Source organism: Microtus ochrogaster, unplaced genomic scaffold (genome assembly GCF_000317375.1).
Source record: "Microtus ochrogaster isolate Prairie Vole_2 unplaced genomic scaffold, MicOch1.0 UNK10, whole genome shotgun sequence".
NCBI lineage: Eukaryota > Metazoa > Chordata > Mammalia > Rodentia > Cricetidae > Microtus > Microtus ochrogaster.
Window position 1 is genome coordinate 2,965,202 of NW_004949108.1, and position 17,134 is coordinate 2,982,335.

A 17,134-nucleotide genomic window follows, 5' to 3' on the forward strand; every position below is an offset into this window, starting at 1 on the left:
CTACAGCTGATAAACACCTTTAGTAATGTGGCAGGATACAAGATCAACTCCAAAAAATCAGTTGCCTTCCTATACACTAAGGATAAGGAAACAGATAGGGAAATCAGAGAAGCATCATCTTTCACCATAGCCACAAATAGCATAAAATATCTGGGGTAACTCTGACCAAAGAAGTGAAAGATCTATTTGACAAGAACTTTAAGTCTTTGAAGAAATAAATTGAAGAGGACACCAGAAAATGGAAGGATCTCCCTTGTTCTTGGATTGGGAGGATCAACATAGTAAAAATGGCAATTCTCTCAAAAGCAATCTATAGATTCAATGCAATCCCCATCAAAATCCCATCAAAATTCTTCACAGATCTGGAAAAGACAATAATCAACTTTATATGGAAAAACAAAAAACCCAGGAAAGCCAAAACAATCTTACACAATAAAGGATCGTCTGGAGGCATTACCACCCCTAACTTCAAACTCTATTACAGAGCTACAGTATTGAAAACAGCTTGGTATTGGCATAAAAACAGAGAAGTCGACCAATGGAATTGAATAGAAGACCAATATTCAATGGAATTGAATAGAAGAACATAGCGGACAATGAGGACTACTGAGAATTCAAGAACAGTGGCAATGGGTTTTTGATCCTACTGCACGTACTGGCTTTGTGGGAGCCTAGGCAGTTTGAATCCTCACCTTACTAGACCTGGATGGAGGTGGGTGGTCCTTGGACTTCCCATAGGGCAGGGAACTCTGATTGCTCTTTGGGCTGATGAGGGAGGGGGACTTGATTGGGGGAGGGGGAGGGAAATGGGAGGCGGTGGCTGGGAAGAGACAGAAATCTAAAGGAAGGAAGGAAGGAAGGAAGGAAGGAAGGAAGGAAGGAAGGAAGGAAGGAAGGAAGGAAGGAAGGAAGGAAGGAAGAAAGAAAGAAAGAAAGAAAGACTCTGCATCTATAACACAGGTCTGCCAGGGAATACAACCCATGTGCTCGGAAGGGTGCACAAGTCAAAAGGCTGCAAACATGTTCACAAAACTAACCTTTCTGTAAATATACTGGTCTCAGCTATGAAGAATGTAAAAAGGATTCTAAACATAAAGTTATGCACGTATAAGAAAATGAGAAGGACACTACTTCATGCCCCTTAGGACGGCTATCATCAGAAACAGGCAGGTGAGGCTGGAGAGAAATGACCCCTGTGCACGCTGCTGAAAATGCTGAAGCCCTAACTAACACACGGGAAATGGCCTTCTACACACAGAAGACTCGGTCTCAGAAACAAATGAAACACAACAATGAAAACCTTATAGACTGAGTTCGAGACCAGCCTGGTCTACAGAGCTAGTGCCAGGACAGGCTCCAAAGCTCCAAAGCCACAGAGAAACCCTGTCTCGAAAAAACCAAAAAAAAAACCAAAAAAAAAAAAAAAAAAAAAGAAAACCTTATACACTGGTCACCCAGGCCATCCCAAGTAAATATATGTACCCAAAAGCTGTTCATTCTAGAACATTCTATTATTTCAAGAAATTAAAGCACAATTAATGGTCATCAGCAGAAGACTGGCTAAACAATGGTCCACCAGAGAGCCTTCACGAAAAAAACTTCTTGCAGGAAGAACAGTCTGGATAGTCACACTTAGTATACATATGCATATAGAAAAAGAACTAGAAAAATATTCTCAGAACATATGGTCCAGGTATGCATATACTGGTACAGCACCCAGCAAGGATGAAGAGGCCCTGGGCTCTTATTACACAAACCATCACCAAGGCATGGTGGCATAACTATGGCATTTATGATTATTTAACTAGGTTTCTTAAAGTGCCCTGGGTCTCCCTATGTAGCTTAGACTGTCTCAGAGCTCACTATGTAACCTAGGCTAGTCTTGAGCTTACGGTGATCCCCCTGCCTCTGCCTTCCTGAGTGCTAAACAGAAAACTCATGGCAATTCTCCTGCCTGAGCCTCCCAAGAGGGATTAGAGATGGGACTCAACATACTTAATTAGCTTTAACATCTTAAAACAACCAAGAAATGCTGTGGAATATTTGTTTAATCAAGCAAAGATGTGTTACTTTTGTTTAGGCTGCATTCGCTTAACAATGTAAAATATGAGCTTAAAGCCGGGCGGTGGTGGTGGCGGCGCAGGCCTTTAATCCCAGCACTCGGGAGGCAGAGGCAGGCGGATCTTGTGAGTTCGAGACCAGCCTGGTCTACAAGAGCTAGTTCCAGGACAGGCTCCAAAACCACAGAGAAACCCTGTCTCAAACCCCCCCCCCAAAGAAAAAGAATATGAGCTTAATTATGTAAAAATATGCTGCATCTCTTTCACCTTGCTTAAGGCACCTGATTGGTCTGATAAAGAAATGAACAGCCAATAGCTAGGCAGAGGAAAGATAGGCGGGGCTGAAAGGAGAAATCTAGGGAGGAGAGCAAGGAGAAAAGGAGAGGAGGGTGGCAGAGGCCAGCCACAGAGTAGGAAGGAAAGAAAAATAAATAAAACAAAGTAAGGTTAAAAAAATAAAAAGCCCAGAGGCAAAACATAGTTAAAGAGAAATGGGATAATTTAAGTTAGAAAAACTGGCTGGAAACAAGCCAAGCTAAGGCCGGGAATTCATAAGGAAGAGTAAGTCATATGGGAGTTGGGTGTGTGGGCCCCCAAAGAGTAAAAAACCAACTACAAAGAAGCTCTTTAAAAATCAGAGCAACAAGCTACTGAAAGAAAGACAACTTCAAAGGAAGGAAGGTGGAAGTAGAGGGAGAAGAACCAGGGGTTCAAGGCCAACCTCAGCTGCATTGAGTTCAAGGCCGACCTCAGCTACCTTGCCAATTAAAGGCCAGCATGGGCTATAACAGAGTTCTCAAACCCCTGTCCCCAAGTCAACCCTTTTACACGTAGACTTACCTCTATGTTATACTCTGCCCCATCTGTGTTGATTTTTATTGTAACATCATCATCTCCTATGTGGGCTAGAACTCTAGAGTCAGGCTCACCTTGAGGGAAAAAAAGAAGGTACTTTTATTATCAAAAATATTTATATCAGAGCCAGGTGGTAGTGTCACATGCCTATAATCCCAGCACTCAGGAGGCAGAGGCAGGTGGATCTCTAAATTCAAGGCCAGCCTGGCCTACAGAGCAAATTTTGGGGCAGCCAGGACTTCACCAAGAAACTCTGCCTCAAAAATAAACAACAACTAAGGAAAACAGGAAGCACAAATTAGAATATATAGATCCCAACAGTAATTTGGAGCTTTCTGTGCCATTTTCACCTTTTTTTCCTTATTTATGAGTATAAACATTTTGTCTGTGTATGCAGTACCCTCAGCGGCCAGCAGAGAGTATTATATTCCCAGGAACTAGAGGCTGTGAGTCTCCATGTGGGTGCCTGGAATAGAACCCGGGACCTCTGGCAGAGCAGTCAGTGCTCTTAACCCCCGGAGTCATCTCTCCATTTCCTTCTTCTTATTGCAGAAAAAAGTAAAAAGCAAACCAAGCCAGGTGAGGGATGGGATGACAGTGCATGAGACACAACAGTGCCCACAGTCCAAGAGACCAGCTTGGGCTATGTTATGAGGGAAGGAGAGACGCTCCCTAAACAACACGCTAAATGATACCTGTACTCTCCTAACTTACAGAGCTCATAAAAAAAAACACCCTTTTGGGGGGCTCAGTGGTTAAGAGTATTGGTTGCTCTTCCAGAGGTCCTGAGTTCAATTCCCAGCAACCACACGGCAGCTCACAATCATCTGTAATAAGATCTGGCTCCCTCTTCTAGCCTACAGGCATACATACAGGAAGAATACTGTATACATAATAAATAAAAATCTTTAAAAACAAAAAAACCCCACGTCTTTCCTTACCTATCCACCCCCCACAAAAAGAGAAACTCTGTAAGTAAGCTAAAGCCGAGGCCTATGATGGTTTAAATCTAAAAAATGCCCCTTAAAGATTTGTGCATTCAAAGCTGAGTTTTCAGTTAGATTCTTGAAAGTGATTAGACTATTAGAGTCATACTTCATCAAGGGATTGATCCACTGATGACTAACTCATAACTGAATGGACCAATTGGGAGTTGGAATCTACTTGAAAGGAGTCAGTCATGGGGGAAGGCCTTTGAAGGACATGTGGCGTCCCTCTGCCCTCCTTTCCCCATGCTTCCTGGAATCATGACATGAGCCACCTCTTCCACCACACACTTCTGCTACCATGATGGTCTGTCTCCCCTAGGTCCAAAGCATGGTGAACCAGAACCTTGTAAACCATGCAGTGACGTAAATCCTTCCTCTTTTGCCTGTCAGGCATCCCATCACTGCCAAGCGTGATGAGCGGAGAACACAACAACCCAGGAGCTCTGCAGAGGGCCAGCACGCACTCACCGACCACGTGCCCGCTGAAGAAGTCCTGCCATTTCACACTGTACTCGCTTTCTTCTTTTCCATCCACCACCACGACTCTCAAGTTTTGTGAAAAGCGCTCAGTACTTGATGTCAGGTATAATTTAAAATGCCTACAGAGAGAATGCAGTCAGTTTAAAGACATGAAATAGAGGCCTGATTTTCATTTCACTCTTTAAGATCTAGAAGAGACAAGATAAATAAATCTCTACCCAAGTTATAACTAATAATTTTTTCCCAAGATTGATAGCAATTGGTCTCTCTTCAGCAGCATATATACACTAAAATTAGAGGATGCAGAGAGGATGCATAGCCCCGCACAAGGATGATACACAAATCTGTGAAGCATTCCGTAATTTTCCTCAGGGGAGAAAAGGCTTAATCCATTACTGTGTGTTTGTGTCTGTGTGTGGGCATGAGTACACGGTGGTGAGTGCCCTGGAAGGCCAGAAGAGAGCGCTGGATCCCTTGAAGCTAGAGTTACAGGTGGTTGCGAGCAGTTCAATGTGGGTGCTGGGAAACTCCAGTCTTCTGTAAAAGTAGCAAGTGCTTTAAACCACAAAGTCATCTCTCCAGACCCACAGAAGCTAATAACAACTTATTGGGTACATGTAACATTACTTCTCCTGCAAAGATAAAGGGACTAATTGGTTTAGTTATAAAACCTCTGCAGAACAAAAGAAACTATTTTTCTTTCTTTCTTTCTTTTTTTTTTTTCTGAGACAGGGTTTCTCTATGTAACAGTCCTGACTGTCCTGGAACTCACTCTTGTGAACCAGACTGGCCTCGAACTCACGGATCTGCCTGCCTCTGCCTCCTGAGTGCCGGGATTAAAGACGTGCACTACCACCGCCCAGCTAAAGAAACTAATTTTAAAATGGTCTTTAAAGGGGCGCTGGGGGCTGGCAGGACAACTCACAGGTAAGTTCTGTCTGTGGGGCCTACATGATGGAAAGCAAGCACTAACTCCCCAAGTCGCCCTCTGACCCTCACATGTATTCCATGATACACGTGTACATAGACACAGAAACTATGCTTGAGAGTTCTACCCGACTGTGTGCACACAGCGGCAGTCTGCTCTAGTGAAGTAGTCATTTCATCTGCAGCACAGCTCTCGGGAGTCACCAAACACTCCCTGCCTCCATCCTCAGGGCTGTTTGGAGCTTCAGGCACCTGCTGTCTAATTTTTAGAGAGCATTTCCAAGTACTATGAAATCCATTTTTGCAAAAAGTATCGTTACATTAAGTGCATCTGTGTATCCTGGTTAAAAATATGCAATCTTTAAAAATAACCCTTCATATTCTGTCCAGTCAAAACAAGAAAGAAAGGAAAGATGGAAGAAAACTCATTAACTAATTCTTGGGGAATAAGGGTAAAGATTATGTATTTCTCTTTCCTGGAAACTGATTAATAAGGAAACACATGAGGACAGTTAAGGTTTAAATTGGGTGTCCTGTTTATCTCAGAAATTGACTATTAAAGACTCTGTTATATGCCATTAATTTTATCTACCTGCTCTTAAGATAATCTGTCTATTATCTCTACTTCATAAAAGTAAAAGCTGGACCTGAGCAGTTACAGACTCACAGTTACACAGCTATCAACTGTGAAACTGAACAATGGATTTGTATTTCACTGCTTCAAGCAACCAGGCTGGCGTCCTATGGAAGAGGTCTTGCTACTGTGTAAAATTATCAAAATGCTGTTTCTGGGTTTATTTAAAAGGACCCCCATGAGTTTTTTTTCCTCCTCAATAAAACTCACCTCGAAAAACAGTAATACATAATTACTACCAGGGACATAGATACTAAGTGTGGATATTAAAATATATATGTCAGGCTGGAGAGATAGCTCAGAAGTTAAGAGCATTGCCTGCTCTTCCAAAGGTCCTGAGTTCAATTCCCAGCAACCACATGGTGGCTCACAACCATCTGTAATGGGGTCTGGTGCCCTCTTCTGGCCTGCAGACATACACAAAGAATATTGTATACATAATAAATAAATAAATATTAAAAAAATAAAATAAAATATATATGTCCCAGTTCCTTATATGGTTTAATACTTTAAAGCATTGTCATTCTGAAATAAAAGCTGGGGGTGGGAGTCAGACTTTGATATTCACAGAGACCTTTCAATGTGCCCACTAATACCCAAGGTAAAGAAAGATATATTGTTCTTCTCAACCATAGGAACAAATTTTGTCAGCTATGGTGTTGAAAATATGAAATGTTACTTCCCTGTGGGTCTGCATAAATCTCTCAACTGCCAGGAAGAAACCCAGACTGGGACTGTCTCCACAGCAACGACTATTTTTAACTTTTTGAGCATACAAGGTAATTTTAGCTTTGCTTATATACTTTCTGATGGTCAGAGAGAGATACAATACCTCATTTCATAACCTTGTTCATTTCCCCTGCTATCCAGTGTGCCCTCCTACGTCATTCATTATCACTAATGTTCTTTCCACTTTGGTTACGACGGAACTTTGGGAAGAAAAGCACCCTATTACAAATGCCCTAGGTTCAGGGTCAAAGTTCTCCTGAGCTATGACAGTGTCTCTGATGTTCTTCCTGAGAAAGTCTCACGAGCTGCAATCTGGGTTTTCTGCACCAAGAATCCGCTGTGAGGACTGGGGAGAAGGGCTCGGTGGGTAAAGCACTTGCTATGCCAATATGAGGATCAATTAAAAAAGGGGGGGAGGGGTGCTGAGTGGTGGTAGCTCACCCCTTTAATCCCAGGACTCAGGAGGCAGAGGGAAGCAGATCTCTGTGAATTTGAGGTCAGTGTGGTCTACAGAGTGAGATTACACTGAGAAAACCTGTTTCAAAAAACAAACAAAAAAAAGTGGAAGGTGAGAGCTCATGCCCAAGATTGTCCTTTGATCTCCAAACTTCAGCGCCATGCCTTAAATACAAGCATCCATACTCATACATGAACACACACACTTTTTATAAAAAACAGATCTGTTATATGGTAAAAATAAAGCCCAAACTTGTTTTTTAAGTTTTCTAGTCTTAGCACTGTGCTTTATAAAACCTTCAGCTAGGGAGTCAGTTACAACTACTTTGCAGCTTTCTCATTACTTTAGAATGGGTGTTTATTCATTGTGTCAACAAGGAAAGCTCAGCAGGCAAATTTTAAACAAGGTTCCTTTCTCATAAACCACTACTCATGCTGCAATCCTTCAATATTCACTTCATGATTTCAACCTTACCAGTCACATCCAAATCTACTGTAGTCTGGTTTAAATTCTTTTGTCTTCCACTGCTATTAAAATGAGAATCTTCTCCTTTGCTATCATCACCAGAAACAATGGCTTCTCAAAGGCAAGGCTGGCCATCGCCTGCACTGACCATTCCCGCTACCCAAGACTTGATTGTTTATATGTTAGTAACACAGTATGAGAGGAGAAATAGCACTGGACGAGAAGTCTGAAAAGCTTGGCTCAAATCCAACCTCCACCATTACTGTATGACCTTGACTGTAAGTCACTAAACCTAAGCATTCATCTAAAAAATATAAAAGACTTAACTCAATAGTCTGAAGGTTAAATGAAAGACCAATTTAATGCAATGATACATTTTCAGAATTGTTAGACACAATTCCTAATAAACAAGATCAAAACTGTAAATTAATAAAAAAATACTTAATTGATTCTGTGTAAACAGGGATGGATATTAACTCTTTCTCTCTTTTTTCTTTCTTCTTTCTTTCTTTCTTTCTTTCTTTCTTTCTTTCTTTCTTTCTTTCTCTGCCAGCCTCTACCACCCAGTGCACAGCTTATATTACCATTTTCTTTACACACCAGTGTCATTTGTGAAACACAAGAAATACGTAAAGCCACAGAAATACCTGCCCCGTCATAGGGAAGGACTCCATAAGCCGCTTCAAATCTCTAGAAAACTCAATTTTCAGTTCTTGTTTTGTACCTCCTCCACTGCTCCTATAGACTAAACACATTTTCACTACACTTATTTAGTGTGGGCCTGTGTGTGGACACACACGAGCCACGGTACACATGTAGAGGCAGTCTTCTACCATGCAGGTCCTGAGGGTAGAGTTCGTGTTGTTAGCAGGTACACTCACACTAAGCCATCTCCCTTCCCACCCATTCCTTAGTAAACTTTTACCAGTGCTAAAAAAGTAACTTAATTCTGGACGCGGCTGTGCACAAACAGCTATCTATTGTGGGCATGTCATCTAGCTTCTACGAACCATAGGTGTGTGTCTTTAAAAGGAAACAACTATCAAGAGAATGGAAGAATTAGAGACAAGCTATGCCAAGTGTCTGGTAAACAATACACTCAATTTTTAGGTTGCTTGGAAGCTAAATAGCCAAAATGATACTATCTATAGTCAATATTTTACTATTTGTATATAAGTTCTAAAGTTACTAAAAAATAACATGTAGATATGGCAATGATTAGAAAAATAAAATACTATTAAAAACTTCTTGTGGTGGTGGTGCACGTCTTTAATCCCAGCACTCAGGAGGCAGAGGCAGGTGGATCTCTTTGAGTTCGAGACCAGCCTGGTCTACAAGAGCTAGTTCCAGGACAAGCTCCAAAGTTACAGAGAAACCCTGTCTCAAAAATCCAAAAAAAATAAACTTCTTGCACAAAATATCAGTAATATGCAACGACTGACCAATTTCCTTAATATACTAAGCAAATTCAGTAGCCAAATGAACAAACTCAGTAGCAAAAAATTATGAAAGTGTAATTCATAAAAACAAACAAATGAAATGTTTCACTTGAAACATAAATCAAAACAACTGTGTGAGATATTTTCCCTTAGAGAAGATGAAAGCTACCTGCTGATAAAAACCTAGTGCACTAGGCTGGGGACATAGCATAGCTGGCAGAGGGGCTTGTCTGGCAGGCAAAAGGTCATGTTCCCCAACACCACACCAAACAAGATGTGGAGGCACACACCTGTAATCCTAGCACCTGAAAAGCATAATTATGCAAGTCTAAGTCCTGTGTGATCCACACAGTGAGTTCCAGCCCAGCCTGGGCTACACAGCAAGACCTTGTCACAAATGAATGAATGAATAAATAATCTGATTAAGTTACTTTTACTTACTTTTCAGGGTGTAATAACAAGACAAATTCCGTACATGCTCATTTCAGATGAAAACTTTGTCTGTGTTGGTTGAACTCACCAACATAGTGAGGGCATGGTGGCATGTATCTACACTTTAATCTACATGCAAAACTATGCACGCACTGAAGAGACATCAAGATGGTTCAATGGGCAAAGACTCTTGCTGCCAAGTCTGATGGCCCCTGGAACTCACACAGTGGAAGGTAAGAGCCAACTCCTACAAGCTGTCCTAATTTCTACTCATTTGCTGTAGTGTGAGTATCCCCATTGATAATAAGTAAATGTTTAAAAAATATTTTAAAACTATATTTTAGGGAGCTGGAGAGATGGCTCACTGGTTAAGAGCATTGCCTGCTCTTCCAAAGGTCCTGAGTTCAATTCCCGGCAACCACATGGTGGCTCACAACCATCTGTAAGTAAGGTCTGGTGCCCTCTTCTGACCTGCAGACATACACACAGACAGAATATTGTATACATAATAAATAAATATTTAAAAAAAACAACTATATTTTATATTTTAAAAACACTAAAACTTTTTAGAAGTTTACAAACAAAAAAACCTCTTTGGATCTAGGATTTAGTTAGAAAATGACTTAATATATAGTCTCTTTAAGGTTGCTTTTTCTTTGTTTTGGGGTGGGGTACTAGGAATAAACGCAGGACCTTGAGTGTGTTAGGCAAGCACTTTACAAACTAATCTGTTTCTCTGGGACAATTTGGTTCTTAAACCAGATACATATATTACTGAAAAAGCACTTGGGAATCTCTGCACTTGGATTGGGCACACAAGTACTGTATATTCCCAGGAAGAACAAACTCTCACAGGAGCCCAGATGAGAACAATAATCCAGACGTGTAAGGCTACACCCAAGCCTTAAGAGTAATGACAAGAATAAGAACAAAATGTAAGAATGAGAGTAATGACAACCAATAAGGACTTCTTTGGACCACTGAATGAACCAGAACCAAGACTAGGACAGGGAGAATCACATCTTGATCAGCACTGCTTAATTCAAAGTACCTCTTTCCCATGACCCAGTGTTCTCTCTGCTTAGAGTAAACCTCATGATGGAACCTAGAAGATGAACTTGATGGTCCCTGAACCCCTGTTTCTAATGTGTGTCTCACCACTGTCTCTTTAACTGGAGTACTAAGTGGGTGGAGCCTAGCCTTTTGTGGCTGTTTGAGCTGGGTTTTTTGACCTAAAAAATATTGGCAACCTTACTCATGTTTATTGTTATTTGAAAATCTTATTCAGTGAATTTTTTTTTTTTTTTTTTTTTTTTTTTGGATTTTCGAGACAGGGTTTCTCTGTGGCTTTGGAGCCTGTCCTGGAACTAGCGCTATAGACCAGGCTGGTCTCGAACTCACAGAGATCTGCCTGCCTCTGCCTCCCGAGTGCTGGGATTAAAGGCGTGCGCCACCATCACCCGGCCTTCAGTGAATTTTTTAAAAGCTCATATATTTATAGTCCCCACTGTTTTTCAAAGAAGATTTTATGTATTCTTTCTTATGTATGTATATTTGCAACTAATGTGGCTGCAAGGAATCAAACTGGGTACCCTGCAGTCAGTGCTCTCAACCAGAGCCATGTCTCCAGTCCCATCTTATTGCCCTTTTAACTGTCAGTTCAGATCCCAGCACCCACATTGAGGTGGCTCACAAGAGCCTGTAATGCCAGCTCTAAGAGATTAGATACTCTTTTGGTTTCCTCAGGCACTACAACACACCCATGCATGTATACTCACACAGATACAAACATAAATAGTAAAAATAAATAATTAAAAATTTTTAAAATAGGGGCTGAAGAGATGGATCAGCAGTTAAGAACACTGGCTGCTCCTCCAGATCCAGGCTGGATTCCCAGCATCCACATCACAACTCACAAACTTCTGTGACTCCAGTCCTGGGGAATCCAATGCCCTAGCCTCTGAAGGCACCAAACACACATGTGGTATAAAGACAGGCAAAACACTCATACATAAAACAATGAATAAAAATTTTTGAAAATAGGACTGAAGAGATGGCTCAAAGGTTAAGAGCACTGGCTGTTCTTCCAGAGGTCCTGAGTTCAATTCCCAACAACCACATGGTGGCTTACAACCATCTGATCTGGTGCCCTCTTCTGGCCTGCATGTATCCCTGCAGGCAGAACACTGAATACATAATAAAATAAATAATAAATCTTAAAAAAAATTTAAATAAAAAGTATTATAAACATTCAATTAATAAAACTGTTAGAATTTTATAAATATGGTTATCATTGGTAATACTCTTGGGATACTCATTTCCTTTAAAATATTAATAAATTTTTAAAAATATTTTAAACATTTTTAAAATAGACATTAAACAGTGTTAGAGTCACACAGGACATGCTGTAATTACATCAAGTACAAATCTTGAAGAAGTATTTTCCTAAGATTTCTGTAGATACCTTTTTGTACTGCTTTTGTCAAAACAAGCCAGCCTGCCCCACCTTCACATTGCCCCAGTATTACTCTATGTATAATTCCAATTACCTTTTCAAAGCTGAAAAAGTTAGTAGTGTTTCTAAGTGTGCCGCAGACTGTAGGTCTCTCTTCCTTACAGAGTGCTGCTGGATATTAGACAAAGAGAGGATATCGTAGTCTGAGAGCAAAGAATCAAGTTTCTCTGAAATAAAGGTAAAAAAGTTATTAACAGGTTAGACAGCTCAGTCAGTTAAGAACATTTCCCACTCAGTCACGAGGACCCGAATTCGGATCCCAGCACACACATCAGACGGTTCAGAAGCTCCACGGGATCTAAAGCCGTCTTCTGGCCTCTGTGGGCACCCAACACATACAGTACACACATCAGACGGTTCAGAAGCTCCACGGGATCTAAAGCCGTCTTCTGGCCTCTGTGGGCACCCAGCACATACAGTCACACAGACACAATTTAAAATAGTTTTTAAAAGATTATGGAGGTTGAAGCTGTGGCTCAGAAGTGAAGAGCACTTGCTGCTCTTCCAAAGGACCTGGGTTCAGATCCCAACACTCACATGGCAGCTCACAACTACCTGTAATTGCAATTCCAAGGAGGGGAATCCAAGGCCCTCTTCTGACCTCCATGGGTACCAGGTATACATATGGCATATACACATATACACACAGGGGTAAAGCATTCATAGAATAAAGTAAACAAATCTTTAACAGACTGATAAAGGTTGCCAGAGGCTGAAGAGAGGGATCAGCAGTTAAGAGCACCTTTTCTTGCAGAGGAAGAGGACCCAGGTTCAGTTCCTAGCACCCACATGGCTGCTGACAACCATCCATAAATCAAGGTCCAGGGAATCTGACACCCTCTTCTGACCTCCACTGGCACAAACCACACACATGTGGTACACATATATACATACAGGCAAAACATTCATAGACATAAAAATTAAGTCAATAATCTTAAAGGTTTTTAGCACTTAAACCTACTAGACAATTGTGCCAGACAATAAGCTGAAGTGCTCGGGTCTGTAGCCAACAAATCACGTCCTTACAAAAAGAATGAACCTGAATTAATAAAGATCTAAGTTCAAATTCTTAGGACATAAAAGGTTCAGATGCTGCCAAGTTAAATAACTTGTGCAGGAAGCCATCGGCCACACCTAGAAAGTTAGATTCCTGCAGAACAAATGACCCAGTTTCTCCTGGAAGCAGGGAGGAGCAAGGAGGTAACAGACTTAAGAACACAGAAACAACTACACTCTGAGTGCAGCAAACAAGCTAGCTGTGGGAAGACTCTTGAAGGGCTGGGAGCTGGACTCAGAGTGAGGTTAGACACCAAAGAGTACCATGAGACTTCAAGATAAAAGGCATTTCTAGCGTGCATGTTTAAAATGTCCAAGATAAAAGTAGCTGATCCAACCTTTTCCCTGTCAAACTGAGCTAACCCAATCCCTCATCCATGAATAGGTACTAAGAAGATTGATAAATGATATGTATTAACAGCCAAAGAAACTAAAACCAGGAAAGCACACAAGTCCCCAAACCCAAGTTCCAGACCAGTTCTGGGCTTGTCAGCAAGACTCAGTCTCAAACCCGAGGGCTGGTAATAGCATCACTACCATGGCCACCCCCAACAGACACACCAGCATCTACCAACTCAGGTACAGGGAGAGGCCACTAATGCCCAGAAGGAAACCAACACCTATTGCTTTACCAGACCAAGTCACCAGCCAAGAAAACAAAGACACACTTTGTTCAGAAAAAGTATGAGATTCAAAACCTGAGCTACTGTAATAAAGTATATGCCACTGCTCTCCATGTTTTTAACCAAGCCTCTGCTGCCTCCTCCAAAAGAAGAGCTTTAAAGTAAGGTTTTTAACTTAAAAACAGTAGTTTTTAGAGAACAATATGGAGACTTTAGTCTCTTTTAAAACTGTCTAACGGGGACTGGAGAGATGGCTCAATGCTTAAGGGTGTTTACTGCTTTTGTGGAGGATCCAAGTTCTGTTCCTGTATGTTCCACATGGTGACTGACACCTGCCCGTCACTCTAGTTCCTGGGGGTCTGACATCCTCTCTGGGCCTCCTCAGACATCAGGCACATGCAAACACTCACATACATAAAATAAAAATAAATATTAGCTGCCTAAAATACATGAGCTGATATTTTCCTTTTCTTTCAATAATCATGGCCATTCAAATCATTCAAATGAACCTAGAATTCCTCACCACAGGGCAGCAGCACTCTGGGCTAATGTTTATTGTTACACAGTAAAAACTTAAATGGTTTTAAAAGAAATGTCAAAAGCATCCAATTATTTCATGTAAACCAAAAATTAAGAGTAATTTTATTTGGGGACAGGAGTGTACTATGCAGCCCAGAAACTCAAGCGTTCCAAGTGCTGGGATTATGGGTATTTTGTTTGTTTGTTTGTTTGTTTGTTTGTTTGTTTTGGGTTTCTGAGACAGGGCCTTACTGTAGCACAAACTGACCTCCAATTTACAGCAACCCTCCTGCCTCAGTCTTCCAAGTGCTAGGATTAAAAATACAAACCATCACACTCATTTTTTAAGAGTGACAGAGTTGGGAGTACGGCGAGGTGTGACTGAGACAGAATCTCCTGCAGTCCACGGTGGCCCTGAACAAGCTATATAACATAGCATAACCCTGAACTCCTGATCCTATCCCACCTCCCCGGTGCTGGGGTTGCAGGCCTGCCTGTGCTTTCACATCCAGCCTTAAAAATAATGTAGGACGGGCAGTGGTGGTGCACGCCTTTAATCCCAGCACCCGAGAGGTAGAGGTAGGTGGATGGATCTCTGTGAGTTTGAGGCCAGCCTGGTCTACAAGAGCTAGTTCCAGGACAGGCTCCAAAGCTACAGAGAAACCCTGTCTCGAGGAAAAAAAAAAATATATATATATGTGTGTGTGTGTGTGTGTGTGTGTGTGTGTGTGTGTGTGTGTGTGTGTGTGTGTGTGTGTGTGTGTGTGTATGTATATGTATGTTTAGGCCTGAAGAGACAGGTCAGAAGTTAAGAGTAATTGCGGTTTTTGCAGAGATCTGGGGTTTAGTTCCCAGCATCCAAATAGCGGCTCACAACTCTAGTTCCATAGGATCTGGCACCCTCTTCTGACCTCCAAGAACAACAGACACAAGTGGGACACAAACATGCAGGCATAAGAGGCAGACACAAAATTAAAGTAAGTAAATTTTAAGAAAATGAATGAACCCAAGAGCATAGTCCCTGAATATTCCCAATCAGTCCGTTCCTCAGCTCATTCACCGGCTGCTGTGAGCCAAGCACTAAATAGTCCAAGGGCTGAAACACAGCAGCAAAAGAACAAAGTCCTTGTGCTACAGAATACTCATCGTAGTATGAAGCACAGAATGCACAAGAAAACAGATATCAGCCGGGCAGGCCTGGGGTGTACTCCTATAAGCCTGGCACTCCGGAGGCTGGGACAAGAAAAGCACAGTTGCAGGAGAGTGGGGGCTACACACAAACTTCAGGTCAGAGAAATGCATTCATAGTAAGTCTCTGTCTCCAAAGAAAGAAGGGAGGAAATAAAGGGATGGAATGGAGGGAGGGAAGGGAAAAAAGGAAGAGAGGAACTAGCAAAGGAACAGAGAAAAGGGGTGTGGACATTAAAGCAAGATAAAAGTATTAAACAGTTTCTATAGGGTGGTAGGAAAGATTATCTTCCTGTTAAATACCTAAGTAAACCCAAGAAAGCAAGAGTGCAGGCATGCAGAACCTGGAAAAAACATAAATGCCCCTCAACCGAAGAATGGATAAGAAAAATGTGGTACATTTACAAAACGGGATACTACTCAGCAGAATAAAATAACAACAGCTTGAATTTTGCAGGAAAATGGAGCTAAAACATTATAAAAAATAAAAACATTATTTTGAGTGAGGTAACCCAGACACATGTACTCACTCATAGGTGGTTTTTAAACATAAAGCAAAGAAAGCCAGCCTACAAACCACAATCCCAGAGAACTTAGACAACAATATGGACCCTAAGAGAGACTTACATAGATCTAATCTACAAGGAAGTAGAAAGTATAAAAAGACAAGATCTCCTGAGTAAATTGGGAGCATAGAGACCGTAGGGGAGGGCTGAAGGGGAGAGGGGAGAGGCAGGGAGGGGAGCAGAGAAAAATGTAGAGCTCAATAAATATCAATAAAAATGTATAATAAAAAAAAGAGTGCAGACATGCTACTACCAGATCAAAGTTAATCAACATTCGTTCAAGGCTCTGATTCAAAATTCACAGTTGCTAGATATTACCCTATTTTTTGTGTTAACAGAATTTCCTTTTAAAGTCAATCCAGAAGAAAGCTGTTTCAGATATTATCAGCTCTCCCACCACAAGATGGCGGCTGGTGATTTGACTCTGCAATCACAAAGCTTAGGGGCACCAACAGAAAACCTTCCAGAAGCTTGCCCTTTTAGTCAACCAACTTGTTCAACAATGTCCAAGCTTTTCTCCTGGGGGCTGTGCTGAGTGAGTCACTACACTATCTCCACAGAACACTTCGAATGAGGACGAAGACTAAATAACACGTCTACCACCCCAAACTCTGATGCCATTGCTGTGTCAGAGAACCAAAGGAAGGAAGAAAAATACAGCCAAACCCGAATGCAACACAACACTGGGTTTTTGAATTTCATCCAGGCTGAGAAACTCAAGCTTTTTTGAAATGATGCTTTTAAAAGCCTGTGAAGGGGGGCTGGAGAGATGGCTCAGTGGTTAAGAGCATTGCCTGCTCTTCCAAAGGTCCTGAGTTCAATTCCTGGCAACCACATGATGGCTCACAACCATCTGTAATGAGGTCTGGTGCCCTCTTCTGGCCTGCGGACATACACACAGACAGAATATTGTATACATACATACATACATACATACATACATACATACATGCCTGTGAAGATAGCCAGGCCTCCTGGGACTGTCTACCTAGTTGGTCTTGGCCTTTCAGCATTTCAAGCAAAATGGCCTTTCTTTCCTCTGGACTCTACAGCTCTCAGTATCTTTCTTCTGACACTTTTTGTTTTATGACATGTTTTATCTCACAGATTAAAAAATGGAGCCGGGCGGTGGTGGCGCACGCCTTTAATCCCAGCACTCGGGAGGCAGAGGCAGGCGGATCTCTGTGAGTTCGAGACCAG

The 17,134-nt window shown here is 41.6% G+C and overlaps 1 protein-coding gene across 2 annotated transcripts in view; it reads right to left on the minus strand.

Moving 5' to 3' along the window:
• Nucleotides 1–17,134, minus strand: part of Adam17 (ADAM metallopeptidase domain 17) — a 55,290-nt gene that overhangs the window by 30,497 nt on the left and 7,659 nt on the right. The window contains exons 2-4 of one of the 2 annotated variants that reach the window (XM_005366501.3): nucleotides 12,017–12,149; nucleotides 4,373–4,503; nucleotides 2,901–2,989 (exon numbers count right to left, since the gene is read on the minus strand). In XM_005366501.3, the coding sequence (XP_005366558.1) occupies nucleotides 2,901–2,989; nucleotides 4,373–4,503; nucleotides 12,017–12,149 (353 nt within the window). Of the gene's footprint in view, nucleotides 1–2,900; nucleotides 2,990–4,372; nucleotides 4,504–12,016; nucleotides 12,150–17,134 lie in introns of those variants that run through there. The other variant, XM_026788939.1, reaches the window with a different exon arrangement.